The following is a 25,297-nucleotide window of genomic DNA, read 5'->3' as shown; positions in this document are numbered from 1 at the left end:
ACCAAACACGATACTACACAATACCTCTACGGGTTAAGTAAGGCAAACTCACCTTCATACGCCAGTAGAAACTCCTCCAGTTCCGCACGGACTTTCTCAATCATACTACTCCCCGGAGACTTGAAGATCTGTTCGCCCTGACGATTCTGGACAATTGCTTCGAAGTAATCGTACCCGTCTTCACGGTCGTTTTCGATGCGCACGAGGAGTTTGTTTTGTTGGACTTTTTGGGTCGCTGCGTCGGATAGGGTGTAGGGTACTTCGGACATCATGGGTGGTGCCTTTTTCCCTGTAGTAGAAGTAGTGGTAGTGATAGTGGTGATGGTAGATAATGTAGATGTGCGGATTGGGTTATCAAAGATCAACAGCGCAGCAGTCTGTCCCTGGGATCCATCAGCTCATTATTTATGTGATGTGAGGCTTGGCTTGTGAACCTAGATGGGTAATCAGAAAATGGCAACTCCCCTTACATGGATGCGAAAGAAAAAGCCCGTCCGTGCTATAGATCGAGGACCGGTTATCGATGCTTACCGGACAAGACTAGGTAAGATTATTAGCCGTTGAGCCTTGCACTGCCTCTGCCCCGCTTGGTCGGATACCGTGACCTTCCTAGTCGGTATCGAGGATCCAGGCAACACGCACGTTTATTGGTTGGATATTGGAATTTACCTGGTCAAGGCATTTGAGTAAGAAAGGGGATGGTCGGTATAGGTCAGCTTTGGAGTGGCTATTGCCGAGCAATGTCAGAGTGAGTCACGGGCTCAACGTTGCACAAGTTGTCACTTTCGGCATATGTACAACGCTTGAGAGGGATCAGCCTAGTTTGTTCGAGGAGCATGTGCGACTTTCAGAGTTAATTAACGGGAAACTTCAGTTTGTTGCCTTGTTATCGTGACTAATTCTGTCAGCAAGGTCTCGACCGCTCGATTGTCAATGGACAGGCACAAGGGGCTTTTGTTAAGTAGTTACCTAGACAGATATTAGTAATAAAAAGGGCAGAAATTAGTCTACATAGATAGATTTAGTGCCGCCTTTGTCTAACATTGAGGAATTGCGTCTATAAATGTATCTCCCGAATCGTGATATTCTGGCCTCATTCGGGCCCCGGTGCAGTGTCGCCCAGTTGTAGATGTAAGCTTAGAATGTCCTGCATTTGTTGGAACATCCTCCTCCGTGCCAGCCTCTCGGTAGGCTGACGTTCTGTTGCAAGGTTTTGCGGGTAGTATCGTGCCACATTATCCGAGATTAAATGCAAGTATCCGAATTTTATTTCGTTTGCCTGACAAGCCTCTGCAGCGTGCCCAATTTCACAGTCCACCCAGTCTGCTTTTCTCTTCCACTGTTCAAACCAGGCGTCAGTCTCAACAAGTGGGGTCGGAACTGTCACATTTATTCCATGACAAACCCTCGCAGTTGTGGCTGCTGATATTGCAGGTTTGAGAACGTTATCCCATGTGATTTGCTTGCCAGCCACATAGCTGGCCTCCCCGGACACTAGCACATTATTGGGTGTATCTTCTGGTCTCAAGGAACCGGCTTTTCCCATGTAGAGAACACAGGACACATCGTTCAGCTGCCGAAGAGCGCGAACCACTGTCCCCAGAGTATCCCCCCAAAGGCTAACCAGACATGCAAGAAAGGACACCACATGCTCATCATCCCGGCGAAACACTTTCCAAGCGAATACCTGATCGGTCGCGCTGGTTCCTGTTTCCCAGGGAACCTGTTCTTCTCCAGGAACTAGGTATTCCACACACCCTAACACGACAGTATCAACCTTCCCCATCAGTCGAAGATTCGATCGCTCGAATATCCCCATGGTATCGCCTGAGGAGGGTGGAAAGCACTCAATCGCGGAGGATTGTCTGATGTCGTTGAGTGCCAGATGGTATGCCATCAGCAGGGAATAATGTCGTACATAATCCTCCCCAGGAAAGCAGCATATCTCCAGAGTCTCGTCATCCAGAATTGTCGCCGTTGGTCGCTGCCAGTTGAACCGTTTATCCTTTTTCTCCGTGGAGGAGATATGCACGTCCTTGCCTTGTCGCGCGTAGTGCCCGCGAACTATTATACGAGACCAAATGCGACTCGAGACAAGGGGATGGATTTTATCGAAGACATATGGTCTGAGGGACTCGCGCATCCTATGTGTGCAGATTGAAAGGGTCGTGTGGTGACAAAGATTATTCATATCGGGGGCAGTGCAGAATCGGCGGGCGGGTCCTTCCAACACGTTGAAGAATTCTGTTATCTGTTGGGATTTTAAAGGCCCAGAAAATTTACTTACCCCAATGGCTCAGAAGTAAGATGTATCCAGGAAACCCACGTGTGAGTAAAAATACCGAGTACAGCATTCTTATATCATCTAACAACCAAATACCGGGCTGCAGTGACGTTTGCTGGGCAGAACCGGGGGCAGGGGCCATGACTGGCCAATGACCCGGGGCGTGAGGAATTTAACTGTAGTAGCAGTAACAGAGGGAAATCTAATTCGGGGGGCTCCGATATGACTGGTATGTGTTAAGTCAAGGTCGGCACTAGTTTGGGGTACTGGTACCTCAGTCGGGTATGGGAGGTTACCGGGACTACCTCACTAAGCCATTTGCCTAGGAAAGTTACCTGGAAAAGTAATCCTAAGCACGGGACGCAGGGTAGAAGGGGATAGCGACAGAGAGGTTCTCTGGTGCAACTGGGGTATTTAAATAAATAGAGGACTTCCAAGAGAGGGCCTAGCGCCTCAGCAGGAATTTGCCCTCAACAAATAGTAGGGCTCATCTGAAGAAGCAACAGCTCCTAAATACCACTCAAGGATGCTGTGTCGACTTGGTATCACCGTATCATGGGGCTATGCATGGAACCTAGTTCGGAGGTACTGTACTGACTCCAGCTGCCTGGTGAGGGGTAAAAGAAGGCGCTACTGGGCACCAATCAATGGAGGGGAAGCTAGGGTCAGGCGGCACTCGTATCCGCTCGATGAGTGCCGTCCATCTTATTGCGATGTGGTCCCGAATTTAAACGCTAGGGAGTGAAAGCATACATTCTCTTTGGCTTGGAATAAATTTAGTCCTGTGCTTGATGATTCTTACATTGTACGGCATATCTCCAGCAGTAGCCCTCTAAACCCTCCACGCCCCAGGCCTCCTGGCCTATACAATTTCCGCCAGGGCGTGGCTAGATAGGTACACGTTCCGGTAGAGGAGTCGAACAGAGGCCATGAACTGTTACCAACTTCAACTCGGCTCCGTGCCGGGGTCGGAGGAGAGACTATCAGAGGTCAAACAACTGGAAGTCCATGAGTTGCTGGATCCAAATGTGAACCCGTCACAACAGCGAAATCCCTTCAGATGATCTCCTGCTGATTGTGGTGTCTAGTTTTACAAACAGCCTGGGGCTCATGTGATGTGAGTCCAATTCTCCCGTCACTCGAAGTAGCCAGCTGATTTTCCAGTCTTATGCCACCCACGCAAGAAGATCCCGACTACTACACTGCGGATTTACGCCGAAAATTAACCCAGAGGTTCCGTCTTCCCGGTTTTTTCTTTGACCATATGGGCTGGGATTCCAATGGCTTCTTTGGCAGTGTTGGGATCTCCTCCTCATCCAGTGCTGGGCGCAGCGACAGGGACTTTGGAGGGTGCGGTGAGCGACCGTTGAATATTCTGCCGAGTGCTGAGTTGACAGGTAGCTGACACTGCCCCCTTGTGCGTCGTTAGGAACCTTTTCCCGCTTTCTATCCAAAAAGGTAGATGATCGTAACGCCAGTCCGGAGAGCTCCGAATATATTTGGCACTACATGGGATTCAGCACGTTGTGGCTGAAGCACATGGAAGGTCAACAGAAGAGCGAGGCTGAATGTGACATGCCACTCCCCTCCGGCGAAACGCACATAATGCTATGTTTTGACCTAGACAAACATATGTCTTCAAAGCTTGTTCGCCTTTTGCGAGACACAGACCTTTTAGAGTCCCAGAATGAGCCATTCTTCCTGCTCAAGGTTGCGCTCGAGACTGTGGTGGCACAGTTCGAAGAAGACCTGGGGAGTTTTCGCCGTCCTATACGCAAAATAGAAAAGGTAGGGCTTGTATTAAATCACTGCCATGATTCCTCTGACCTCTTCCAGGAGCGGTACAGTTCCTTCAAAGACAACCACGCCTATAGCCGAGCAGACATCGATGATACAAAACTCGAACAGCTCAGCGAGCGCTATGCAACTCTACACGAGGTCTCGCGGCATGTGATTCACATTTCGGAAACCCTCAATGCTGCCGTTACCAACGCAGCGGCAATTTTGCAAGATCACAAGCTTTGGAGGCGGTCCCTCGAAGCAAGTTCGGCATATCCTAATAATACAGCCAGAACGTTGGGTCTCTACTCAAACCTTCTGTCCAACTTGAAATTACGGGCCGATGCATTTGTGAGTCGGATGGAAAATGAAATCAAATGTGTAAGTAGAAAGAAACTGCTAACAATCAGCGATTGCCTTCCTGCTAATACCAACAAGGCATCTAACCTTCTGGGGGTCTTCAACAATAACATCTCCTTACAGACTCTCAACACGACCCGTGACGAGCTTCGTAAGTTAGCCACAGATGGGTAATGGCTAGAACTAATTTCTATATAGGAGTACTCCAATATCAACTTTTCAATGCTCGAGGCTAATGGCTATGGCGACTATCGGTATAGACAACAACCAGGCTTCCCGATAGATGCAGTTCAAGACCAGGGTTGCATAGTACCTTCGCTTTGCTTTGTCCGATACGGACCAAAGTCATGACAGAGCGCATTTAGGATAAGTGCTCAGGGCTAGGACCAGTACGGGGTATGTTTGGAGTAATCCTAATGTCATTGTCAGATGATAACCTTTTGATCAGATGCATTCATTGAAAGAAGGCATGGAATGAGGGAAGAGGTATTCTCACTTGAAGATTTTTGGCATATAGACCAGACGATGCCCTGGTTAGTCTTTCACCGAAGTATCCAATAACAACCTGGAACGCTCATTAATAAAATCATATCGTCATTTCTACTCCACTCTATTCTTTGCTCTCGTCCCCTTCTTCTTCCTGTTTTCTTTTCTTTGAATTCGATTTCCCAACATCAAAAAGAAACATCACAACCGTCCATAACCCCCACCCCCACTCACACCCATACCCAACAAGCGGATCAAACCCCTCCCTCTGTCGAAACAAATTCAGCATAGGCGTAAACAACCGCCTCTGAACCCCCTCCACTGAACCACCCTCCTCCGCAGCCCTCTGCACCTCATAATAAGATCGAACCTCATCCCACGTAGCCCATTCCCACCCACCACATTGATCCGGCTCCATAACCTAAATGAGAATCATTTACCCACACACACACCCACACAGACTCCAAGGAACAAACTAACCTTCGGCACCGCATCCCCATCACAAAGCACACAACCCAAAAACACCGTCGTGTAGTACTTCGTCTCATTCCCATCATCCATTACGATTACATCGTTGGTAGTTGTTAAATGGCGGAATTCTTGCACCGAGAGACCTGTTTCTTCTTGCACTTCGCGAGCCGCGCATGCTTCCCAGGATTCGTGCGCCTCGAGATGTCCGCCGGGGAGGGCCCAGGTCCCTGTTTTGTATGGTGTAGGGTTAGTGTTGGTGTAGTAGTGGTGGTACTAGTAGTAGTAGTCGTCGATTGGGGTTTTGTTTGGAAGGAGGAGCTGGGGAAAAGGGGGGATGTACGGCACCGTGGCTGCCTTTTCTTTGGCCGAGGAGGATTTGACCCGAGGGATTGAAGATGAAGGCGGCGATGCCGACTCGGATGCGGGGGTCGGTGGTGGTGGTGGTCATTGTGTGATTTGTTGATAAAAGTTGAGGTCAAAGTGGAAGTGGAAGTAGGAGGGCCAAGAGTACTACTCCGTACTTAGGATTTATCGGGAATTTATCTAGAATGAGTGTGAGTGTATCGAGCGTATGGAAGGAGCCTATATTATGAAGACAAGGGAGGGTTGACTCGTAAGTTATTGACGATACCACTGTGGAGGGAATCTTTCATATAGTCAGTCCATGGCAGTCACTGCGTTAAGTACTGCAAGGCGGTTTAGGCCGTCAGCGCTAACACCCCCCTGGGCTATGGTTGTGGCTGGTGCGCGCCCGATCACTCAGAATGGAGGGGTATATTATCGCAACTACCAAGTCTTATCATACAGTATGCTATACAGGTGGTATCTGCTGTGGCGCAATTCTGCCTTGTCATGACACAGCCGAGGCTTACAGCTTGTCAAGCAAGGAACGCACAAACTCCGGCAGAGCCTCAAATGCCACATCCTCGCGGACGTCGAGTCGACGACACTGCACTTCCAGTGTGCGTTGCTTCTTCCACCCCTTGCCGACGACAACGATCACGGGGTATCCGATTAGGTCGGCATCGCCTAGCTTCCAGCCCATTTGCTTGTCACGGTCATCGAGAATCACGTCCAGCGCAGCTGTGGGCTCTGAGGTCAGCACGTCGTATATTCTCTCCGCTTCCTCTTCTAATCCTTTGCCAGGGACCACAATGACTTCGTACGGAGCGATAGCGCGGGGCCAGTTGAGCCCTTTCGAATCTGCAAGGCTGTCCGCGACTGCGCTAATCATGCGCGAGACACCGATACCGTGACAGCCCATCTGCATGGGGACGATTTGATCCTTTGAAGAGAGTGACGAGCGGTCCGCTTTGTCGAGGTGGGCTTGGTCGACCACCACAGAGGCTTGTAGGACTTCACTGTACCGCGTGCCAAGATGGAAAGTGTGACCAAGCTCGGTGGCCTTGTGTGTCTTTGTTAAGCCTTGGCCGCATTTGGAGCACTGGTCGCCCTCGTGCACTCTCACCAGGTTGAGGTAGTTGTTGGTCCCTGGAAAGCGGTCCAGTTTGGAGAAGTCGATATCCTCCACCGCGCAGCTGACGTCGTCTAGGGTGTCTGTCAATGGCGGCCGTTTGTATGCCCGCACATGTGAGTCATACACATCCACCACGCGGGGCCGTTGACCCGAAGCCTCGTCTGACTTGAGATGAGTGGCCCACTGTTTCAGAGGGTTCTCAATGCTGATATCGAGCTCTATGCCGGCTGCCTTGGCTATGGACTTGACTGCATGGGAGTTAACTTCCCGTTCGGCGGGCGGTTGACTAGGATCCTTCAGGGTATACTGTGGGTACCAGCACCGCAGCAGTGCGTTCTTGTCTTGTGATATGGCCATCCACAGACCAATGGAAACCGCCTTTGCCGATTCACCGGACACTTCTCCAGTATCAAAACCGGCTGCGTGGCTAGCTGGAAGTTGCTGGTCATCAACGCTGTGAGCCTTCCCGTCTGCGAGCTCTTCGTTGTAGACACTATCGCAGCTGGAGCAGCTGATAACCGTGTCCTCGCCCTTGGAGCTGGCAAAATGGAACTCGTGACTTAGACTGCCGCCCATATTTCCCGAGTCCGCCGCAGCAACCAGATAAGGAATCTTGAGTTCATTGAAGAGCTCGGTGTAAGCAGTCTTTACTGACACGTAGGTCTTCAGGGCATTCTCGACATTGTAGTCGAAGGTGTAGAGGTCCTTCATGATGAACTCGCGCCCTCGAAGAAGACCTTGCCTGGGCCGTTGCTCATCTCTGTATTTCCTTGCTAGATTGAGTTGTCAGCTGTTGCTCCAGCTGTGAATGACTGACTCACATATTTGGTACACTCGCACCGGCAAGTCTCGGTAGGATTTAGTGAGGTGACCCACCAAGGTGGTGATTTCCTCTTCATGGGTGGGAGCAAGGAGAAAGCGGGATTCCTTCCGATCATGAAAGCGAAAGACCTGATATAGTTGTGAGTGAGCGGAGTTTGTTAGGAGAATACAGAATCCTTACTTCAGAGCCCTCTTTTAGACGCCCCGACTGCTCCCAAAGTTCCTGGGCGGATATAGACGACAATGACACTTTAGAGGCACCTGTAGCGATTTAGTGCGATGAGACAGAGCACTAGACAGACAGAATGTTCGTAATCTCATACCAAGTGATCGCATGTGCTTATCAATGAGACGCTCTAGCTTATCTTGCACACGCAGGCCCAGAGGCAACATATGGAAGATACCCGAGTACGCCTGGGCCGGATTAGGACCATAATCATGATCTGTGAGGTAGTCTCACCTGTCGCAAAAAGCCACCCCGAACCAAGAGGTCATTGGCATCCTCTGGTCGTCGTTAGAAGCCGTCACGATGCAGCGCTCTTGCAATAGTTGGTACCTTTTTCGCCCTGGACGGGCTTTTTGGAAATGCCTCCGGTTGGAATCCAGAAGTTGGAGATCCGACTTCTACCATCCACCTAACATAATCAGCGTCAAGATTGCTGGCTGGCGGTGACTGGGATGTCATACATGAAAGGCGCATTTTGATGTTCTATGGAATCGAGCAATGCCAAAGTGTGCTCGACTGATTCCCGAATAACGGCCCGGAACCGGGCGAAACCCGGAAATCATGAGGTCCGGTTATAAGGGCAGCACCTTAGCACGTGGCAGCTATGTTCATCCAAGCCAATGGATAAACACGAGAATTAAGCAAGAAACATTGCCAAGTAAATAGATGTGAAGCATGCGGAACTCGAGGACTTCGGATGGTCCGAGCGCCGCCAGCGGGTCCGGACCGCCGTTTCTCCGGCGGCCTGGGAGTCTCCTCAATTTTTTGGCGGCAGAAAAAAGTGGAAGCAAATCCCCATCATCACACTTGCATTTGGCCGTTAACATTCCGTCATGGCCAAAGGTAAGGGGAAGCGCTCCTCTGGAGCGAACAATATCATCCCTGATGGTGGTGTTTCTGTGAACGACTCCAACACCGGTGCCGATGCTCTGCCTCAACTGGAGGAGAGTGCGTTTGCCGGCTTGCGACAGAAGATCGAGCAGCGACTGAAAGACCAGAGCGCCGCCAAGCAGAAGCCCAAGAACAACAAGGAAAAGGCCGGATCCAACGACACACCGAAGAAGAATGATGCGCCGAAGCCAGGCCCTAAGCAGGCTTTCAACGACAAGAACAACAAAGGCAAGAAGCGTGACCGCAACGGCGAGGTGATCGCGAGGGAGGAGAAGGTTATCTCGAAAAACAAGCAGCCGACGACGAAGAAGGAGAGTCAGGATGATGTTCTTCGACAGGAAATTTTGGCCCTTGGAGGCACCGAAGATGATCTGGATCTGCTCGCTGGGATTGGTTCCGACTCCGAAGTTGAGGATGCTACAGACAAGAAACCGAAGAACAAGTCCGACGAGGCTTCTCTCAGAAAGGAGCTGTCGAGCATGCTGGCTGCCGCCGGTCAGGTTGTCCCAGATGACCTAGAGGATGAGGAGATTGAGGAGGAAGAAGCAAGCGACGAAGATGATATTGAAGAGGAGGACGAGGAGGAGAACGAGGAAGATGGCGAGGAGGATGAAGATGATGCCATGGATGAGGAAGTCTCCGAGAAAGAGTCTCCAGCCCCCGCGCCAGCTCCGAAAGACAGCAAAGAATCGACCAAGAAAGAGAAAGCCAAAGAGACCGCTCCCGAAGTTGTTTTCCCCAAGGAATTTGCCAAACTCGTAAGTTTAACCAGACCAACTAATTCCCACCTTCTAATCCGATCTCTAGTCTATCCGTCCCAGATCCGATTGGTACATGACAGAACTGCCTTCCATCCCGACAGCACAAGCAAAGTCGTTACCTCGCCATGTGGTGGATCGCTTCTACAACTACGCCGTGTCGCTCCTTGAGAAGGAAAACAAGATGTACGCTGAAGCACAGCAGGCTTCCGCATCTTCGTCCCACAAGTTCTACAGCACGATCATGTCCACCGGTACTCTTAGCGATAAGACCTCTGCCTTGACTCTTGCCGTCCAGGAATCGCCTCTCCACAACACCAAGGCACTAGAGAACCTGATTGCCCTTGGAAAGAAGCGCAGTCGTGCTCAGGCGGTGGAAGTTCTCAGATCCTTGAAGGATATGTTTGCTCAAGGAACATTGCTCCCTGGTGATCGGAGACTGCGGGCTTTTGCCAACCAGCCCGATCTTATTGCTGCGTTGCAAGGAGCAGGCAGCAAGTGGTCCGAGGGGGATGCTCTTCCCGGTGGTCTTAAGAACAGTCACTTGATCTTTTGGGCCTATGAGCACTTCTTGAAGGACCAATTCTTCGAGGTCCTTAAGATCTTGGAAGTCTGGTGCAATGATGAGATTGAGTTTTCTCGCTCCAGAGCTGTCAGCTATGTCTATGAACTGCTCAAGGAGAAGCCAGAGCAGGAAACGAATCTCCTGCGCCTGCTGGTCAACAAGCTGGGAGATACGTCCAAGAAAATCGCCTCGCGGGCGTCTTACCTGCTCCTGCAGCTTGAGCAGGCGCATCCCCTGATGAAGCCTACCATTATTAGTGCCGTTGAGGAGGTTCTTTTCCGCCCTGGTCAAAGTCAACACGCCAAATACTATGCCGTGATCACGCTGAACCAGACGGTCTTGAGTCTCAAAGAGGAAAAGGTGGCATTGCAGTTGCTTGACATCTACTTCTCGGTCTTCGTGGCTCTTCTGAAACCTAACAAGGACACCAAGGGCAGGAAGAACGGAAAGTTTGGCAACAAGCACAACAAGGGCAAAGGAAAGGATGACTCTGCCAAGGGTCTGGCGCAGACCGAAGAAGTGCGGGACAAACTGACCTCTGCGGTTCTGACCGGTGTCAACCGATCCTACCCATTTACGAGCTCGGACACTGACCGGTACGTTATAGCATGCACCCGATTATTGATACAACTAACGTGTCTATCAGTCTTTCTAAGCACATTGATACTCTCTTCCGCATCACGCACTCCGCAAACTTCAACACCAGCATTCAGGCACTCATGCTGATCCAGCAGTTGACTTCCTCTCACCAGGTTGGCGCTGATCGCTTCTACCGGACGTTGTACGAGTCTCTGCTCGACCCGCGGGTTGCTACCTCATCCAAGCAGTCGCTGTACCTCAACCTCTTGTTCAAGGCTCTGAAGAATGATCTGAACACTCGTCGTGTGAAGGCGTTCGTGAAGCGTATCATTCAAGTCCTTGGACTGCACCAACCTGCCTTCATCTGTGGCGTGTTCTATTTGATCCGCGAACTTGAGAAGACGTTCCCGGATCTCGCCTCTCTGTTCGATCAACCCGAAGAGAACGATAGCGATGATGAGGAGGTGTTCCGTGATGTCCCTGATGAGGATGACGAGCCGCAGGAGCAACCCGAAGCTCTGGAACAGAAGAAGCCATCCACTCAATACGACCCCCGCAAGAGAGATCCCGAGCACAGTAACGCCGATAGGACGTGCCTGTGGGAATTGGTAGGTATATTTCTTATCCCAAGTCCTAGACCCTTACTCATACATATCTAGCTACCTTATCTGTCTCATTTCCACCCCTCCGTGTCTGTCAACGCGGCTCACCTTCTCGACCACAAGCCCATGTCTGGACAGCCCGACATGACGTTGCACACCTTGTCTCACTTCCTTGACCGCTTCGTCTACCGTACACCCAAGGCCTCTGCGCTTACCCGTGGATCTTCCATCATGCAACCTCTTGCAGGCAGCGAGGCCAAGGATCGGTTGGTTACGGCGGGCAAGCAGGGCCAGCATCTCTCTCTCAACTCGGAGGCGTTCTGGAAGAAGAAGGCCGAGGACGTTGCTGCGGAGGATGTCTTCTTCCACGAGTACTTTAGCCGGATCGGAAAGGGTCAAGATAAGGAGAAGGCCAAGAAGAAGACCAAGGGTACTGACCAAGACGAGGAGGATGGGGAAGGAGCCAGCGATGCCGAGTCTGAGATTTGGAAGGCTCTGGTTGACTCACGCCCCGACCTGGAAGCTGCCAGTGACGACGATCTCGACATGGATGATCTCGAGTCCGCATATGACCAGTCCGAGGATGAAGGCGAAGAGGGTGGCGACAGTGAAGTCGAACTCAACCTCGACTCGGATGACGAGATGGAGGATGTGGAGGAGGCTGCCGTCTCGGATGTTGAGGAACCTCCGACCAAGACCAAGGCCAAGGCCAAGAAGGCCAAGGCAGCCAAGGAAGAGGAACCGTCTGATGACGAAGATCCGTTCGACATGGACGTCTCGGACGCCGAGGCCTTTATTGACAGTGACGAGGAACTGCCGTCTGACGTGGAGCTCGGAGCGGCTGATGAGTCTCCGAAGGATGACAAGCAGTCTGACCGGAAGAAGAGGCGCAAGCTCAAGCATCTGCCTACTTTTGCTTCTGCGGACGACTATGCGGCCCTGCTGGCCGGGGAGGACGAGGGAATGTAATCGGATCTTGTACTTATCTTTTACTGCAGATACCACAAAAGCATGTTACCCTCTGGTTCAAATTGGCTTCATATGATTGTAGTCTGGATATCATACACCTGGTGAGACGTAGGACATGAGCTATATAGGGCCAATATATCCGACCCGTATGAGCAAGGACAGGCTCCGTAGCTGAATTCACCCATGAACACAATCGCCACATAGCATAATTTCATATCCACTGCCTCGGACAGCCAGTTGCAGACACCTATTGAGAAGAACTGAACCAACCGCACCTTGTAACAAACACCAACCGGTAATCTCTTTCAAGAAGGTATAACCCGCCTATTACCGCATTGGGAAACTACCAACCCTATCGAAAACCGTCGGCGAATCCTCACCGATTTCCATTCCTTATTATCCAATACTATGTAAACCAGTCAATTAGTAACATAGCATTAACTTGCGCATTCTACTTCTTCTCTCAATTTTGCCTGCCTTGTGTGAGTTAATGTCAGGCCTGCGATAAGTCACGGGGCTATACAGAGTACTGGGCCATTGAAATGTCCGGTGAAGAGAATCCCAGCAGAATGCACGGTTTCAGAATGAAAATTCACGCCACCCACTGGCAGCAATGATCCCATGGCGAATGGCGATAAAATCAATTGACTATACCCGATCTCTCCGGCACTAACATCGTCACGCTGCGTGAATGGGTCTCACTCTTATGACTATATAACCCCATCAACTCTCGTCTCACACTGGCTGCTGCAAACTTCATCTCATCAGCGAGAAACCAAAACAAGGGATTGAAAGTCATGCCAAGCGGCTCGATGCCTTTCAGAAGCAGCGAGAAGATTACAAATGAGGTAAGAGGCAGACTCGCATATGAGTTCTGGGACTGGCGAAAGATTGCTACGCAGAAGAGCAACATGTCAACTCTTATGTCGGGGCCTGTCAGCCCGCTGGGTTTGAAATGAAGAAGGCTGTCGAAAGCTACCGGAGCGTTGCCTTGGTCTTGGATATGTATATCACGAGGGGATATCCAGGCCTACTCAACGGGCAATTTGAATACGACATGCTTTCTATATGGAGTCTGCTATATACGCATGGCTTAAGGATTAAGCAAAATTGAGCCATCTTGCAGCTGGTGTCGTGCCACCACTGCAAAATAATGGCGCTACTCGACTGCAGACAGGAACCCCATTTCGTCGGGTGTTCAGCAAATCTTCTTGAGGGAAATGCAAACACTGCAATTCTCAGGTTACAATCTCTATCAAAGAGCGTGTGTGGTCCTCTTCCTTCCGGAGGTCAACATCGAGAAAAGCTACACCCGCTATCAGCGACTATCAGTGCTCGTCTCCTCATTACAGCCATCTACCTCTGCCCACGGTGCAACGCTTCTCTCCTCCAAACCCTCTGGCTAGAAAGCAAAGCTTCGCCGTCTACCTCACCTATGACACGTTGCTGCGCACGGCAGTCGGGAGACACTTCTAATTGCCAATTTCCTATTAGCACTCACCTAGATCGACAATTAAACGATCTGGCTTCCCCCTTCTATTGCTACTGTAGGTTTATCCCTACAGACAATATAGGGTGCAGGCGTGAGATCACGACTGAATGTGTATACCACACATAAACGAGCGGTGGCCATGGCTACAAGGCAGAAGTTGCGCCGTCCCGTTGATGAAACTCCGGGGTTCCGCAGTCATACAGTTCCTTTGAGGACCTCAATCAAGGAGTCTGCCATCAATCGGGAGCAATAACACCTGCGAGACGATAAATAATCACGCGGTCTCTGGTCGCAATGTCGTGTCTCCAGAGGCACCAGGGCCTATGTCGGTTGCGGAGAATTGGTTCTACTTTGAGTACTTGGCGAACTAGGATGTTTACTAGGAAGGTGGTAGTTAGTATAGAGTAGTGAGATTTGACTATTAACAAAACCTTCTCCTACTTAGTCCTAGGTGCCGCCATTCCAGATGCGCCATTTTAGCGAGGGCGATGCCCCTTACATAAGTCAGTACCAACACGTGGATGAAGATCACGCCATCTGTTAGCGCATAGCGTGCTCAAGGCTTAATCCGACGGGCTGAGAGGCAGCCAGTCAGTGTGGCGGTTGCCTCTCGATGCATGAATCCAGCCATCAGCCTGATGAGGAACCGTTCAATGTGAAAATACTATCATATGACCGGAACATCACTTATGCATGGCGCATAAGCAGCGTCATGCCACCTTGGTGCTAGTGCCAACTTTAACCCTCGCCCTATGTAGCATCTTCCACGGGGACCGCTTTATTCCTGGGTTCCTCTTGGAGCGGAAATCTCTGCGAGGGTGGGTGGCTGTAACAGCTGCATTGGGAGGGCGGCCAAGGGCTGGGTCGCGGCCTCCTGGCACTCCCAAGTCCTACTAAGTACGGAGTACTAGTACATACATAGTAGTAGTGTGGTGGCCGGATGCGGGGCAGCCTCGATCGGACGGTTCCGCCGGCGGGCGTTTGCGGGCCCCTGATTGGTGGGGACCCGGGCAAGGTTGTACCGAGAACGGACCAATGGGCGGTGGGGGGAAAACGGGGGTGGGCCTGAACGCGGCCTTGCTGCACCTAACCGAGTCGAGCTTTACGGCCGTGGGGGCGGAATCGATACTTCTGCGGTCATACTCTGGCTGTGCGAGATCAGGTACCATGACCCTACGATGTATGGTGTCATGACTGATCCCTATGTTTGTACCATAGCATGTATCTAGTCTAGCCTTTCGGTTCCTGATATATCTATTGTGCACATAGTATTGGGCGGGCAGCTCGCCGGGGGGGAATCCCGCCGGTGCACGTCATGGCGCCGGATGCCCCAGGCCCGCGGGTCAGTGATGTTGTCATCGGCCATTCCGGGCAGTCGGGCTGGCCGGCTGCATTGGGGCCCGGTCATTGGATCTCATTCGTCTGGATTCAATCGGTCCGTTTGATAAAAATCACTGCCGGGAGACAGCCAAGGCAACTAAACCGCGCCAGTCGCTTTCTGGGAGCCCTCAGCTTGCTCCCCCGGTTCTCCTCCCTGCAGGTTAAAGAAATAAGCGCATCCAGATTTTCAGTCGATTTTTTTTTCTTCCTGCACCTCGCATTGATTTCTTTCAATCGTTTCTTCTTGCCCAGCCTCGCACGTCACGTCGAGGCTCTGGATTTGCCTTTTCCTTTGTCGCGCATGTTGTTCGGAACTTCTGTGGCCTGGGGTGTTGATCCGTCTCGCGGTTATCTCCAGTAAGTCGGCGGCACGTGCCTGACCAGCGAGATCTACTATTTAGCCCGGTCCATCTAATGACCCAAGATGTTAGATCCTTCCTCCGTGCTTCTTCTCTTCTCACCTTCCGTCACTGGCATCGTTCATTCCCTTCACTTTTTGCCTATCTCTAGTCAGGGACTCTGAACTATTGCGCCACGACCGATCGCATTGCAGTTATCCTTAATATCTTATACCTTAACACCTTATCGCCTGCAGGTCTCTGGTTATTTCCCATCGAGAGCAGTACATGCATCCCAAGGCCTTTAGTGTTTCTTCCGTCTTTAGTTTCAACGCCTCGTTTCACTTGCGGCTCGTCCGCTCGATAAAATGGCGGAGTCCCACGCTTTTAAACCCGGCGATATTTCCCGCCGGTCGTCCATCTCCGAGAATACCAGAGCGGCAGACAAGCTGAAGCAGATGGATCTCGAGGGCCAGAAGCAGCAGGTTGGGTCGGGTTCTGATTCCGAGGGGGAAATTGGTCGCCAGATTGAAATGGAATCGGAGAATTCGATCAAATACCGGACCTGTAGCTGGCAGAAGGTACGTATGGTCTGTTTGGACGCATTGAATGCGAAACGCCGGGTCGCGATGGCTGATTGTGCACTTTCGTACTAGACTGCTGCCCTCTTGTTTTCTGAATATATTTGCTTGGCGATCATGTCGTTTCCATGGTCCTATTCCGTGCTTGGCCTGGTCCCGGGTTTGATCCTTACGGTGCTTATGGCTCTGATTGTGCTGTATACCTCGTTGGTCATTTGGTATGAGTTCTACCTACGTCGCGCTTTTGACAAGATCATTGCTTATATTGTGCAGGAAATTCTGCTTGCGACATCCCCATGTTCGCGACGTTTGCGACATTGGCCAAATGATCTTTTGGGACTCCAAAGTCGTGTGGTATCTCACTGCAGTCATGTTCTTGTTGAACAACACCTTCATCCAGGTACTCACCATGTCGTTCGCTGTCCGATCAGAAGTTCTAATGTGGAATAGGGCTTGCACTGCTTAGTCGGCGCCGAGTATCTAAACACCATCAGTGGTCACGGCACCTGCACCATTGTGTTCTCGCTGATCACAGCAGTTATCTCACTGGTCTGCTCGCTCCCCCGGACCTTCAGTGCTCTGTCCAAGGTGGCAACTCTGTCAGCATTTACCACGTTTGTCTCGGTCATGCTCGCCGTCATTTTCTCGGCCATTGAGGACCATCCGGCGGGCTACACCCCGGAGATGGGAGATCGCATCGTGAAAGCGATCCCAGTCTCTGGAACGACCTTTGTATCAGGAATGAGTGCGTTCCTGAATATCAGTTACACCTTCATTGGGCAGATCACACTTCCGAGCTTCATTGCGGAAATGAAGGAGCCCAAGGACTTCTGGAAATCCGTCACCGCCGTCACCATCGCCGAAATCATCGTGTTCAGCTTGGTCGGTGCCATTGTGTACGCCTACACCGGTAACCAGTACATCACATCCCCGGCCTTCGGCTCTCTGGGAAATGAGGTCTACAAGAAGGTGTCCTTCTCGTTCATGATCCCGACGTTGATTTTCCTGGGCGTGCTGTACGCCTCGGTGTCGGCCCGTTTCATCTTCTTCCGCATGTTCGAGGGCACCCGCCACAAGGGCAACCACACTGTGGTCGGCTGGGCCGCCTGGACCGGCATTCTCACCATCCTGTGGATCCTCGCTTTCATCATCGCCGAGGTGATTCCCTTCTTTTCCGACCTGGAATCGATCATGAGTTCCCTTTTCGATTCCTTCTTCGGCTTCATCTTCTGGGGCACCGCCTACCTGCGCATGCGCCGGGAAGACTACGGACCCAATTTCTACCGAAACCGTGGCCTCCGCGGCTGGATTGGCGCAATCATCAACGTCATCCTTATTCTGGCGGGTTTCTTTTTCCTCGGACCCGGGACTTATGTGAGCCCCCTCCCCGTTGCGCTATGCAATCAATCCTAACTATCACCACAGGCATCCATCGAAAGCGTAATCATCAGTTACAGAGAAGGCACCGTCGGAAGTCCTTTCTCGTGTGCTAACACCGGCCTTTAATGACGTCCATCCAGTCGGAAAGCCAAGGCAAGCGACGAACTTCTGATCCAGCACTCTCAAAAACGAAAAAACGTTAATGATGATCTTCAACGATTTCTTTTTCCCTCCTGCTATGCATGTTCCGTTGGAACATATCCGCACTTCTTATTCTTCCACCTTAGTTTTTATTATTGCGTTGCTTGACATAACCCATCGTTATGTCATCATGGGTGCAATAACAATGAACTGCCCATCGACAGAACAAGACTTGCCCGTGTACCTGACATCAAGATGATGGGGTTATGCACGCTTGTTCTATGTCTCCATGGGCATGATATAGTGATAGTAGTTAATTCGTTACTTTGTAAGCCATAGATCGTAGGGTAATTCGATAATCTTAATGTGTAGACACGGTAGTACCACAGTGACATAACATAACCTAACCTAACCTAAACAGAAAGTGGAGATAGATACCTTAGTTAACCACTCACGCTTCCTACAGCTAACTCCCCCACGACCCACTCATGAAACAGCTAACTGAACAGTTGAAGGTATCCTATCCTTATTCCTTCTTTTACACAGTAATGGACTGTTTCTATTAGGTTTATACATAATAGTCTCCAACAAGCAACGAATTCGCCCCCCTATCAATTAGAAATAAACCTCCACATGATTGAATCTGGTCTTAGAAGTCAGCGCAATCCTACAATAGTACTAGAATATGCATACATGGGGAGGAGGTGCAGAACTGACTCGAAGCCTAGCTGTGTGAGATATAAAGAAGAAAAGAAGAAGAAGAAAGTGACTGACTAAACGGGATAAATCTATGCACTGTCAAGGTTGCTTCTTATATCTATGCGATGGGGTGAGGTACTGCATCACAGATAGCACTCGTTCTCTGAGTACTAGTACTTTCTTGGGGTCTGGAGAGAGGGGAAGAGAGGTGTGGAGGGGGGACGTATATAGCTTGACTATTGGGTAGAGTGTATTGAGGTGGATTTGTGTTTACTGTGGGGTGTGGTTGATGTTTTTGTTTAGTTTGTTTCAAGCCTTTTGTCGCGCGCGCTCTAGCTATCTCTGTCTCTCTCTCTCTCTCTCTCTCTCTCTCTCTCTCTCTCTCTCTCTCTCTCTCTCTCTCTCTCTCTCTCTCTCTCTCTGCCCCATGCTTTGGATGGGATCTACAAGCGGATGCAATGTGATGAATTCTCGGTAATTGCACCTGAATGCAAGGTTAAGTCTTTCGGTTCGGTTGATCAATTTCTTATTATCTGTGTTACTTAGATGCAGAGGCGGATACACAATTCTTGTGGTAAGCAGGTGGTAGGGGGTCTGCGCCGTTAATACCTGCCGTGTCACCATTGCCTCATCTAGAGGCGGTATGTTGAAAAGTCACTGGGCCATTGTAGGCCCACTGGTATTATTTCTTCACGCTGGTGCCTCTCTACCTTCAAACGGAATCACCCGCTCTCGCTCGTCCGTACCCCAAGCCCCAGAGCCGGCTAATGTATACTTCATCACGATGTGACTCCGGTCCTCGGCGAATTCCACGATCTGGGTCTGCACCCGCGCGGATTGGGGGATAAATCCCGCCTCGTCCTGGCCTTCGCTTTCAATGGCGATGATCGCTTCGCAGATCAGCGAGACCAAGTGGGAGTCATAAATTCCCTCCCGATGCGGCCAGACCTGCAATAATTGTTCCGCATGCCGTCGGGTTTCCGGGTCCCGACATTTCACGCACGACCAGAACAGTGCGGGCAGAAACCCCATGTCCATGATCATGCTTGGCAGACGGCTCGTCTCCTTATATTCCCGTCTGAAGCTGCTGATGATTCGCTCACAGAACTCGTTCATTCGTTTGAACTCGGGTAGGTATCGGTCGAAGCCCATTTCCGTCGTGTCCAGGGAGCCTCCCAGGAGGCTGACTAGGGTCTCCAGATGCAATTGGATCAAGTCCACGCTCCGAATCTCTCTCAGGGTCCAGGCGTGCCGGGTGCTGTGGATCGAGACAAATGCCTCGAGGTCTGCCCTATAATCGTCCAGTTGGCACTGCAATCTGCCCTGCTGTGCGGAGAGGCTGAAGATATCCGTCGCTAGGTCGCCCCGGAACAAGACGTAGCAGCGGGACTGAAAATGGAAGATATTGTTCATCAGAACTAGCATGCGCTCTTTGGCCTCTGACAGGCTGCGAATCTTCACCCTCTCATAGACTACTTCGGCCACACTGCCTTGAGGAGGGTGGATAGTAATGCTAACGTCCGAATGGCCGTAATGGGATCGTAGTACATTCAGATGCAGGAACGCTTGTGCAAGCGAGCGTTCTGTTGCCGACGTATGGCCCGAATGAGCGTCCAGAATACCTAGTCCTTGCCGCAGATGAGCGAAAGCATTCTTGTACTCGCCTTCGAGAAGCTCCAGAACCACGAAGATGATGCAGCACATCAGCGTAATCTCCCGCACCTGCGGATCGTTGGACTGTATGCGACTGCAAAGTCTTGACATTGCCCGACCATACTGTTCCAGCGCAAATCGATGGGCCCGGTGGTCGGGCTTTACAGTCATACCTTTCCCCTCATATTCCTGATGAATGGCACTCAGCGCAACCACTGCATGGCAGATGGCGGGTTCGCTTTGGCTCATCTGCAACACCAACTGCTGCCATACTTCCGACTCTGCATACCCCACCATCATCGAAACGGTATGATGCCCGAAGAACCGGAAACACCGGCGCTCATCGGAAGTCATTCCCGGCAGGCTGATGGCAAGGTTCCTTGACGTTCGGGGGGTCGATGACCAGCGCATCGGCAGGCGATATTGGTCGTATCCTTCACATTTGCGCCCGGTAGAAGTGCAATTGCGACATGCGCCCGGGGTCTCGTCGCATTTGACATGGCGGAATCTACGCACACACACACACATCGGGGGGTTAGCTCACCTAGCAGTAGGAGCCCAGTCGCTTGGTTTTGAAGGAAGAGAACTAACCGACAGGTGCGGCATCCAGTCTTGGACCTATGTGAAAACGCTCTTTGTCTTTTCATTTCCGCTCCCTGTAGGTGCATCTTTCCGAGCCTCAGTCATATTCAAAAGCCAGTTCCACCTCTCCCTCAAGATATTGAAGACCCTTGCAGTTTGGCTGGTCAAACTAATGCAGGCGTGGCAAGGGAGACTGACTTCCCCGCCGTGATTCTGCCTTGCAGCTGCTGATTGGCCCAGAGGGGCGGTTCTTCCCGTCCAGGGGCTGTCACCTGACCGGACTGGCATGTATACTAACTACTAGTACGGAGTACTGACAGACTAACAGGGTATGCTTCTGCCTGTCCATTCCTCACTCCTCAGGACTGGCTTACGCCAGATAAGGCTGATGGTCGGTGCACAGATGCGGAACCCTGATGGATCAGCACTACTGCACGATCCCCTGCCATTCGCGGCAACACATCCCCCCACTCACTGAATTGTGGGCTGACCTTCTGCTGGTGCATGACAAGCGCCGGTTGACAAGGAGTCGTCAATGCATGGTGTGGCTACTGACAGCCGTATTAAAATGTCCCCTTCAAAATCAGCCAGATGTAGCGCCTAATATTTCTCGACGATGAGCTGCAGATAGTTCTCTTGTTTAGCCGTGAGCGAAGGGCCTTCATATTCACAAGAACAAGCCGGTAGAGACTCAAGCAGGAGATGGGGAAAGCAGCAGGTCTGCCTGAGGATAGCACCTTCCCGCTATAGTACTAGACCTCATGCCATGTGACTGGCTACTTTTCTGCCTCGAGGTTTTTTATGTAAATAGTATAATCATTCATCACTCTTTGGTCCGATCTCATCACTACCATCAAAAGTCCATTGCTTGATCCATGAGCATTGGTCCATCTTCGACATTACCAACAAACGATCCACCACAAACTGTTAGTGAAAACACCTGATCACCCCATTTCCCATGGTTGAAATGCTCATCGATTCCCCAATGTCCCTAAATGCCGGTAGATTCCTGCCATTCTTCGGACAACACCCAGACGCCTCCGTTCACGACAAGAGCAACGGTAGTGCTGTGGATCTGGCTCCCATACAGCATGAGACATCCAAGTTCTCATTGTTCAACATGTAGAGAGGCAGTTTGTCACCACCTCAAAGGAGAACCAAAAATCAAAACGAGAAGAGAGGATAGCTACCCAGACAGAACAATGCGAAGATGACAAATTTGATCCCAGGGCCGAGTTTGTATTTCGAGTCATCAATTCCAGGCAATTAGGATATCAAAAGCATGAGGTATCACGATGCTACAAATACGAAGAAACCAAAAAAAGCAAACATTGGGAGGGAAGACTACCACCCTCGGTCCTTGATCGTTGCAACAAACTTAGACCGCAAATACCCAGACGGCTCCAAAACCTTCTTCAACACCGGAAGCCACCAGTCTTCAATACCATCATGAATGACCGTGGCCAGTGCATACTCCATATATTCCGGAAAGAACCCACTATATTCCCAGTCCACAATGCCAGTGATCCGACCATCCTGAACTATGATATTCCGCGCCGCCAGATCACCATGCGTCAAGACAAACCTGGACGGTTTCTTATCCCTCATCTTCGGCAGGTATCGTTTCCAGAACGCTTGCTGCAGAGGAAACTTCACTCTCGCAAAACACCACTCATCAAACTCCTCTTCCGAATCAAACGGTCCCATATCGTGATTATGCAACCGATCAAAGAAATTATACGTTTTGGTCTTCCCCAATCGACCAATATACGGCTGCGTGTATTTCCGAAACTCCTGCACCTGAAACACATGAGCGCTGTTACCTCCCAGACCATAGCACTAATCAATTAGGCACCTACCTGTTCCTTCAGTTGATCTTGAATCGTCTCTCTCTGCAATCTAGTCAAAGTATGCCACACCTTATCCAGCGACTCGCCAGGAACCCGGTCCGTCACTGTGACCGTCATGTTCGGTTTCACATCATAGCAGCCCAGGACCCGGGGCGCTAGAATCCCCTTCTGCTCAGATGCATACTGCATCATGGCGGCTTCGGAACGTCGGAACCATTTCTTTGGCTGGATCTTCACGGCGACGAGTTGCCCATGCGTGGTTCGCGACTCAACTACTCGGTTGCCGCAGTTCTCGTAGATGTCGGTGCCTTGGATGATACTGCGGTATTCTTCTACTTTCTTGGCGACGTGGGCTTCCCATTCGTCGTGAGTGAGATCCATGGTTTTGAAGTGATGGGGAATGGTGGGGAGGGGGGTAAGGGAGTTGGGGATGGAGAGAGACGCGAGGGCGGGCTTGTATCGTGGCGCGGAGCTAAGCGGTTTCGAGAATATCCCTGTCCGTGTCTGACCATGCTGTGCCAGGACAACGTGGGCATTTGGATTTATCACCTATCTATATATACCATTGGGATGATTCCCGGAGAGTTGCTAGTACTAGTACCCCGTATACTCCGTTGGCTAAGGTTGATTATCGACTGATCCACTCCGGAACCGCTGGTGGGGTATCTATAGGCGGCATTAGCGACCATCATGCAAATGAGATTCTTGTGTGATAGCCTATGCGTAGCTGCCATGCTCCTAGTACTGGGCCTTATAATCTTATATCAGACGTCAACTCGCAGAGGCCTAATCCATGCAGAACACAGTAGAATCAAAACCCCGACCTGAGGGGGTTGAAATCTTTCTAGATGTCAGGCTTATACACTCACACTTTCTCATTTCCACTTTGAGAATACAACTGGGCATGTACTAGCTTACACTAGGAGCTGCATCTAGCCCTCCAATCTGCGGAAGGGCGTTAATGTAGCCAAAAGTGTGAGATGTAGACAGTCGAATTCGAAGATAAGCACGGACCACCTTAGCTCGCGAGTCGGCGCCGCTTCCCGCGGAGATGGCCTATCAGCATGTGACTTTCCCGCTTATCGGGGTTCTCCGCAGCGGCGCTGGAGGAATGACCTTCACTACTCCGTACTTCTCCTTCATCTTCTCTTCTTCTCATCCTCTTTCCCTCCTTATCCTACAGCAATTGTCCATCATGTCTGCTGTGCGTCCCATGAGAAGAGGCCTTCACCTCCTCGGCTCGAGCTCGCTCTGCCGCGCCGCCCCTGTGGCTGCCAATGGCTCCGCACTGCTCGCGCGGCCGCTATCTACTTCTCCGCGCGCTCTCCGCTCCGCGGGCGTCACCGTCCCTGCTGCTCGTCCCTTTCCCCGAGTTGCTTCGCTGGCTGCCCAGGGAAGCGTGCGGTATGCCTCATCTGCTGCTCCATCAGGACCAGTGAAGAAAACTCAGCTGTATGACCTGCACCTGGCCCGGGGCGCCAAAATGGTCCCCTTTGCGGGGTACTCCATGCCCTTGCAGTATTCCGATCTCAGCCATGTCGAGAGCCACCACTGGACCCGTGAAAAGGCCAGTCTTTTTGACGTGAGCCATATGTACGTATTCTCTTTCACCCCTTTGCCCAGAGGCTTCCTAATTAACAAATTCCAGGGTCCAGCACCAACTCAGCGGCCCCGGCGCCCTCGACCTCCTCATGAAGGTCACTCCCTCCTCCCTTGATAAGCTCAAGCACAACCAATCCACCCTGTCCTGCCTCCTTGAAGAAGGCACCGGTGGCATTGTTGATGACACCGTCATCACCCGTCGTACCGACGACACCTTCTACTTCGTCACCAACGCCGGCCGCCGCACGGAGGACCTGGCCTTCCTACAAGCCGAAATCGACATCTACAAGCAGACCCACGGCGCGGACAGCCTGAAGTGGGAGATCCTTGAAGACCGCGCCCTGGTTGCCCTCCAGGGTCCCAAGGCTGCCTCCGTCCTCCAATCCCTCGTCTCCCCCGACGGCACCAACTCAGACCTCTCCACCCTCTACTTCGGCAACTGCCGCGAGCTACACCTCACCTTCCCCGACGGCACCACCACCCCCGAGCCCCTTCTCATCTCCCGAACCGGCTACACCGGCGAAGACGGCTTCGAGATCTCCATCCCCACCGCCAGCGATGCCTCCCTGCCCGCCCGCGTCACCGACCTCTTCCTCTCCAACCCCGACGAAGTCCGTCTCGCCGGTCTCGCCGCGCGTGACTCCCTCCGCCTCGAAGCCGGAATGTGTCTCTACGGCAGCGACATCTCCACCTCCCAAACCCCTCCCGGCGCCTCCCTGACCTGGCTCGTCGGCAAGGAGCGCCGCGACCCCGCCACCGCCAACTTCAACGGCGCCTCCTCCATCCTCCCCCAGGTCGCCTCCCCCAAGACTCTCTCTCAACGCCGTGTCGGCTTCACCGTCGAGAAGGGATCTCCAGCCCGCGAGGGCGCCATCATCGTCGACCTGAACGACGAATCGCGCACCCAAATCGGTGTCATCACCTCCGGTCTCCCTAGTCCTTCCCTGGGCGGCACCAACATCGCCATGGGATACATCAAGAATGGACTTCACAAGAAGGGCACTGAGGTCGGCATCCTCGTTCGGAACCGGATCCGTAAGGCTACCGTCACGGGTATGCCCTGGGTGGAGAGCAAGTTCTACCGGCCCAAGGCTTGATGGGACTCTAAGAGGGTGGTGATGGGTGTTTGGCTTGGTTTCAACAATAGATTCCCCTGATGATGATATTTGATGTGTGTAAATAGATTATTATGATTGATTCTTCTACTTTTCTCTTGTAGTGTGGGCTCAACCCTGTGCTTTTGTGTTTCTTATAAAAAGCGAGTTTATGCGATTGTTAGTGCTTCCTTATAATCCAGTTCTAAGAGTAAGCGTACATGTTACATATAGGT

The 25,297-nt window shown here is 51.5% G+C and overlaps 9 protein-coding genes across 9 annotated transcripts; 4 read left to right on the top strand and 5 right to left on the bottom strand.

The window, feature by feature from the left end:
- Positions 1–700: 700 nt before the first annotated feature.
- On the bottom strand, positions 701–2,746 carry BO80DRAFT_428579 (uncharacterized protein). The gene is made up of 4 exons (XM_025720284.1): positions 2,558–2,746; positions 2,288–2,510; positions 970–2,223; positions 701–895 (listed from the first exon to the last, which is right to left on the bottom strand). The coding sequence occupies exons 2-3, from the start codon at positions 2,424–2,426 to the stop codon at positions 1,094–1,096; spliced, it is 1,269 nt and encodes a 422-aa protein (XP_025571393.1). The 5' UTR covers positions 2,427–2,510; positions 2,558–2,746; the 3' UTR covers positions 701–895; positions 970–1,093.
- A 260-nt stretch (positions 2,747–3,006) lies between these two features.
- Positions 3,007–5,060, top strand: BO80DRAFT_428578 (uncharacterized protein). Its single transcript, XM_025720283.1, has 8 exons — positions 3,007–3,312; positions 3,373–3,401; positions 3,449–3,639; positions 3,714–4,072; positions 4,121–4,444; positions 4,502–4,574; positions 4,622–4,819; positions 4,872–5,060. Exons 1-7 carry the CDS (start codon positions 3,214–3,216, stop codon positions 4,657–4,659), a joined length of 1,113 nt encoding a protein of 370 aa, XP_025571392.1. The 5' UTR covers positions 3,007–3,213; the 3' UTR covers positions 4,660–4,819; positions 4,872–5,060.
- BO80DRAFT_482811 (nucleotide triphosphate diphosphatase NUDT15) lies at positions 5,034–6,242 on the bottom strand (the record flags this gene model as incomplete). The annotated part of the gene is made up of 3 exons (XM_025723416.1): positions 5,726–6,242; positions 5,390–5,607; positions 5,034–5,330 (listed from the first exon to the last, which is right to left on the bottom strand). Exons 1-3 carry the CDS (start codon positions 5,826–5,828, stop codon positions 5,034–5,036), a joined length of 618 nt encoding a protein of 205 aa, XP_025571391.1. The 5' UTR covers positions 5,829–6,242.
- Positions 6,243–8,551, bottom strand: BO80DRAFT_201166 (putative proline--tRNA ligase AIM10). The gene is made up of 7 exons (XM_025714212.1): positions 8,367–8,551; positions 8,236–8,314; positions 8,140–8,183; positions 8,003–8,093; positions 7,861–7,940; positions 7,679–7,808; positions 6,243–7,630 (listed from the first exon to the last, which is right to left on the bottom strand). The coding sequence occupies exons 1-7, from the start codon at positions 8,466–8,468 to the stop codon at positions 6,249–6,251; spliced, it is 1,908 nt and encodes a 635-aa protein (XP_025571390.1). The 5' UTR covers positions 8,469–8,551; the 3' UTR covers positions 6,243–6,248.
- A 152-nt stretch (positions 8,552–8,703) lies between these two features.
- BO80DRAFT_428576 (RNA-binding ribosome biosynthesis protein MAK21) lies at positions 8,704–12,331 on the top strand. Its single transcript, XM_025720282.1, has 4 exons — positions 8,704–9,554; positions 9,604–10,715; positions 10,766–11,306; positions 11,358–12,331. The coding sequence occupies exons 1-4, from the start codon at positions 8,739–8,741 to the stop codon at positions 12,267–12,269; spliced, it is 3,381 nt and encodes a 1,126-aa protein (XP_025571389.1). The 5' UTR covers positions 8,704–8,738; the 3' UTR covers positions 12,270–12,331.
- A 3,379-nt stretch (positions 12,332–15,710) lies between these two features.
- Positions 15,711–17,668, top strand: BO80DRAFT_201086 (putative neutral amino acid permease). The gene is made up of 5 exons (XM_025714211.1): positions 15,711–16,060; positions 16,136–16,278; positions 16,334–16,460; positions 16,511–17,434; positions 17,486–17,668. The coding sequence occupies exons 1-5, from the start codon at positions 15,848–15,850 to the stop codon at positions 17,564–17,566; spliced, it is 1,488 nt and encodes a 495-aa protein (XP_025571388.1). The 5' UTR covers positions 15,711–15,847; the 3' UTR covers positions 17,567–17,668.
- A 1,302-nt stretch (positions 17,669–18,970) lies between these two features.
- On the bottom strand, positions 18,971–20,602 carry BO80DRAFT_468120 (Zn(II)2Cys6 transcription factor; the record flags this gene model as incomplete). Its single annotated transcript, XM_025722907.1, has 2 exons — positions 20,530–20,602; positions 18,971–20,442 (listed from the first exon to the last, which is right to left on the bottom strand). The coding sequence occupies exons 1-2, from the start codon at positions 20,537–20,539 to the stop codon at positions 18,971–18,973; spliced, it is 1,482 nt and encodes a 493-aa protein (XP_025571387.1). The 5' UTR covers positions 20,540–20,602.
- A 971-nt stretch (positions 20,603–21,573) lies between these two features.
- Positions 21,574–22,772, bottom strand: BO80DRAFT_428572 (kinase-like protein). Its single transcript, XM_025720281.1, has 2 exons — positions 22,375–22,772; positions 21,574–22,315 (listed from the first exon to the last, which is right to left on the bottom strand). The coding sequence occupies exons 1-2, from the start codon at positions 22,744–22,746 to the stop codon at positions 21,860–21,862; spliced, it is 828 nt and encodes a 275-aa protein (XP_025571386.1). The 5' UTR covers positions 22,747–22,772; the 3' UTR covers positions 21,574–21,859.
- A 759-nt stretch (positions 22,773–23,531) lies between these two features.
- On the top strand, positions 23,532–25,295 carry BO80DRAFT_390556 (glycine decarboxylase subunit T). The gene is made up of 2 exons (XM_025717152.1): positions 23,532–23,958; positions 24,014–25,295. The coding sequence occupies exons 1-2, from the start codon at positions 23,561–23,563 to the stop codon at positions 25,062–25,064; spliced, it is 1,449 nt and encodes a 482-aa protein (XP_025571385.1). The 5' UTR covers positions 23,532–23,560; the 3' UTR covers positions 25,065–25,295.
- The last annotated feature ends 2 nt before the right edge of the window (positions 25,296–25,297 follow it).

Source organism: Aspergillus ibericus (genome assembly GCF_003184845.1).
Source record: "Aspergillus ibericus CBS 121593 unplaced genomic scaffold BO80scaffold_49, whole genome shotgun sequence".
NCBI classification, from domain to species: Eukaryota; Fungi; Ascomycota; class Eurotiomycetes; order Eurotiales; family Aspergillaceae; genus Aspergillus; species Aspergillus ibericus.
Note: the sequence above shows the minus strand (reverse complement) of the source record. Positions and strands in the feature narration are given on the sequence as shown.

Bases quoted from the DNA above. Each gene is read 5' to 3' on its own strand.
- BO80DRAFT_428579 (XM_025720284.1), bottom strand. From the start codon at position 2,426: ATGGCCCCTGCCCCCGGTTCTGCCCAGCAAACGTCACTGCAGCCCGGT. The intron at 2,224-2,287 runs GTAAGTAAATTT...ACGTGTTGGAAG, and splicing joins CTTACTTCTGAGCCATTGGG to GACCCGCCCGCCGATTCTGC.
- BO80DRAFT_428578 (XM_025720283.1), top strand. From the start codon at position 3,214: ATGAACTGTTACCAACTTCAACTCGGCTCCGTGCCGGGGTCGGAGGAG. The intron at 3,640-3,713 runs GTGAGCGACCGT...GTGCGTCGTTAG, and splicing joins CAGGGACTTTGGAGGGTGCG to GAACCTTTTCCCGCTTTCTA. The intron at 4,073-4,120 runs GTAGGGCTTGTA...GACCTCTTCCAG, and splicing joins CTATACGCAAAATAGAAAAG to GAGCGGTACAGTTCCTTCAA.
- BO80DRAFT_201166 (XM_025714212.1), bottom strand. From the start codon at position 8,468: ATGATTTCCGGGTTTCGCCCGGTTCCGGGCCGTTATTCGGGAATCAGT. The intron at 8,094-8,139 runs GTGAGACTACCT...AATCCGGCCCAG, and splicing joins GGGGTGGCTTTTTGCGACAG to GCGTACTCGGGTATCTTCCA. The intron at 7,941-8,002 runs GTATGAGATTAC...AAATCGCTACAG, and splicing joins TAAGCACATGCGATCACTTG to GTGCCTCTAAAGTGTCATTG.
- BO80DRAFT_428576 (XM_025720282.1), top strand. From the start codon at position 8,739: ATGGCCAAAGGTAAGGGGAAGCGCTCCTCTGGAGCGAACAATATCATC. The intron at 9,555-9,603 runs GTAAGTTTAACC...TCCGATCTCTAG, and splicing joins CCAAGGAATTTGCCAAACTC to TCTATCCGTCCCAGATCCGA. The intron at 10,716-10,765 runs GTACGTTATAGC...CGTGTCTATCAG, and splicing joins ACGAGCTCGGACACTGACCG to TCTTTCTAAGCACATTGATA.
- BO80DRAFT_201086 (XM_025714211.1), top strand. From the start codon at position 15,848: ATGGCGGAGTCCCACGCTTTTAAACCCGGCGATATTTCCCGCCGGTCG. The intron at 16,461-16,510 runs GTACTCACCATG...AATGTGGAATAG, and splicing joins TGAACAACACCTTCATCCAG to GGCTTGCACTGCTTAGTCGG. The intron at 17,435-17,485 runs GTGAGCCCCCTC...CTATCACCACAG, and splicing joins TCCTCGGACCCGGGACTTAT to GCATCCATCGAAAGCGTAAT.
- BO80DRAFT_428572 (XM_025720281.1), bottom strand. From the start codon at position 22,746: ATGGATCTCACTCACGACGAATGGGAAGCCCACGTCGCCAAGAAAGTA. The intron at 22,316-22,374 runs GTAGGTGCCTAA...CATGTGTTTCAG, and splicing joins AAGATCAACTGAAGGAACAG to GTGCAGGAGTTTCGGAAATA.
- BO80DRAFT_390556 (XM_025717152.1), top strand. From the start codon at position 23,561: ATGTCTGCTGTGCGTCCCATGAGAAGAGGCCTTCACCTCCTCGGCTCG. The intron at 23,959-24,013 runs GTACGTATTCTC...AACAAATTCCAG, and splicing joins CTTTTTGACGTGAGCCATAT to GGTCCAGCACCAACTCAGCG.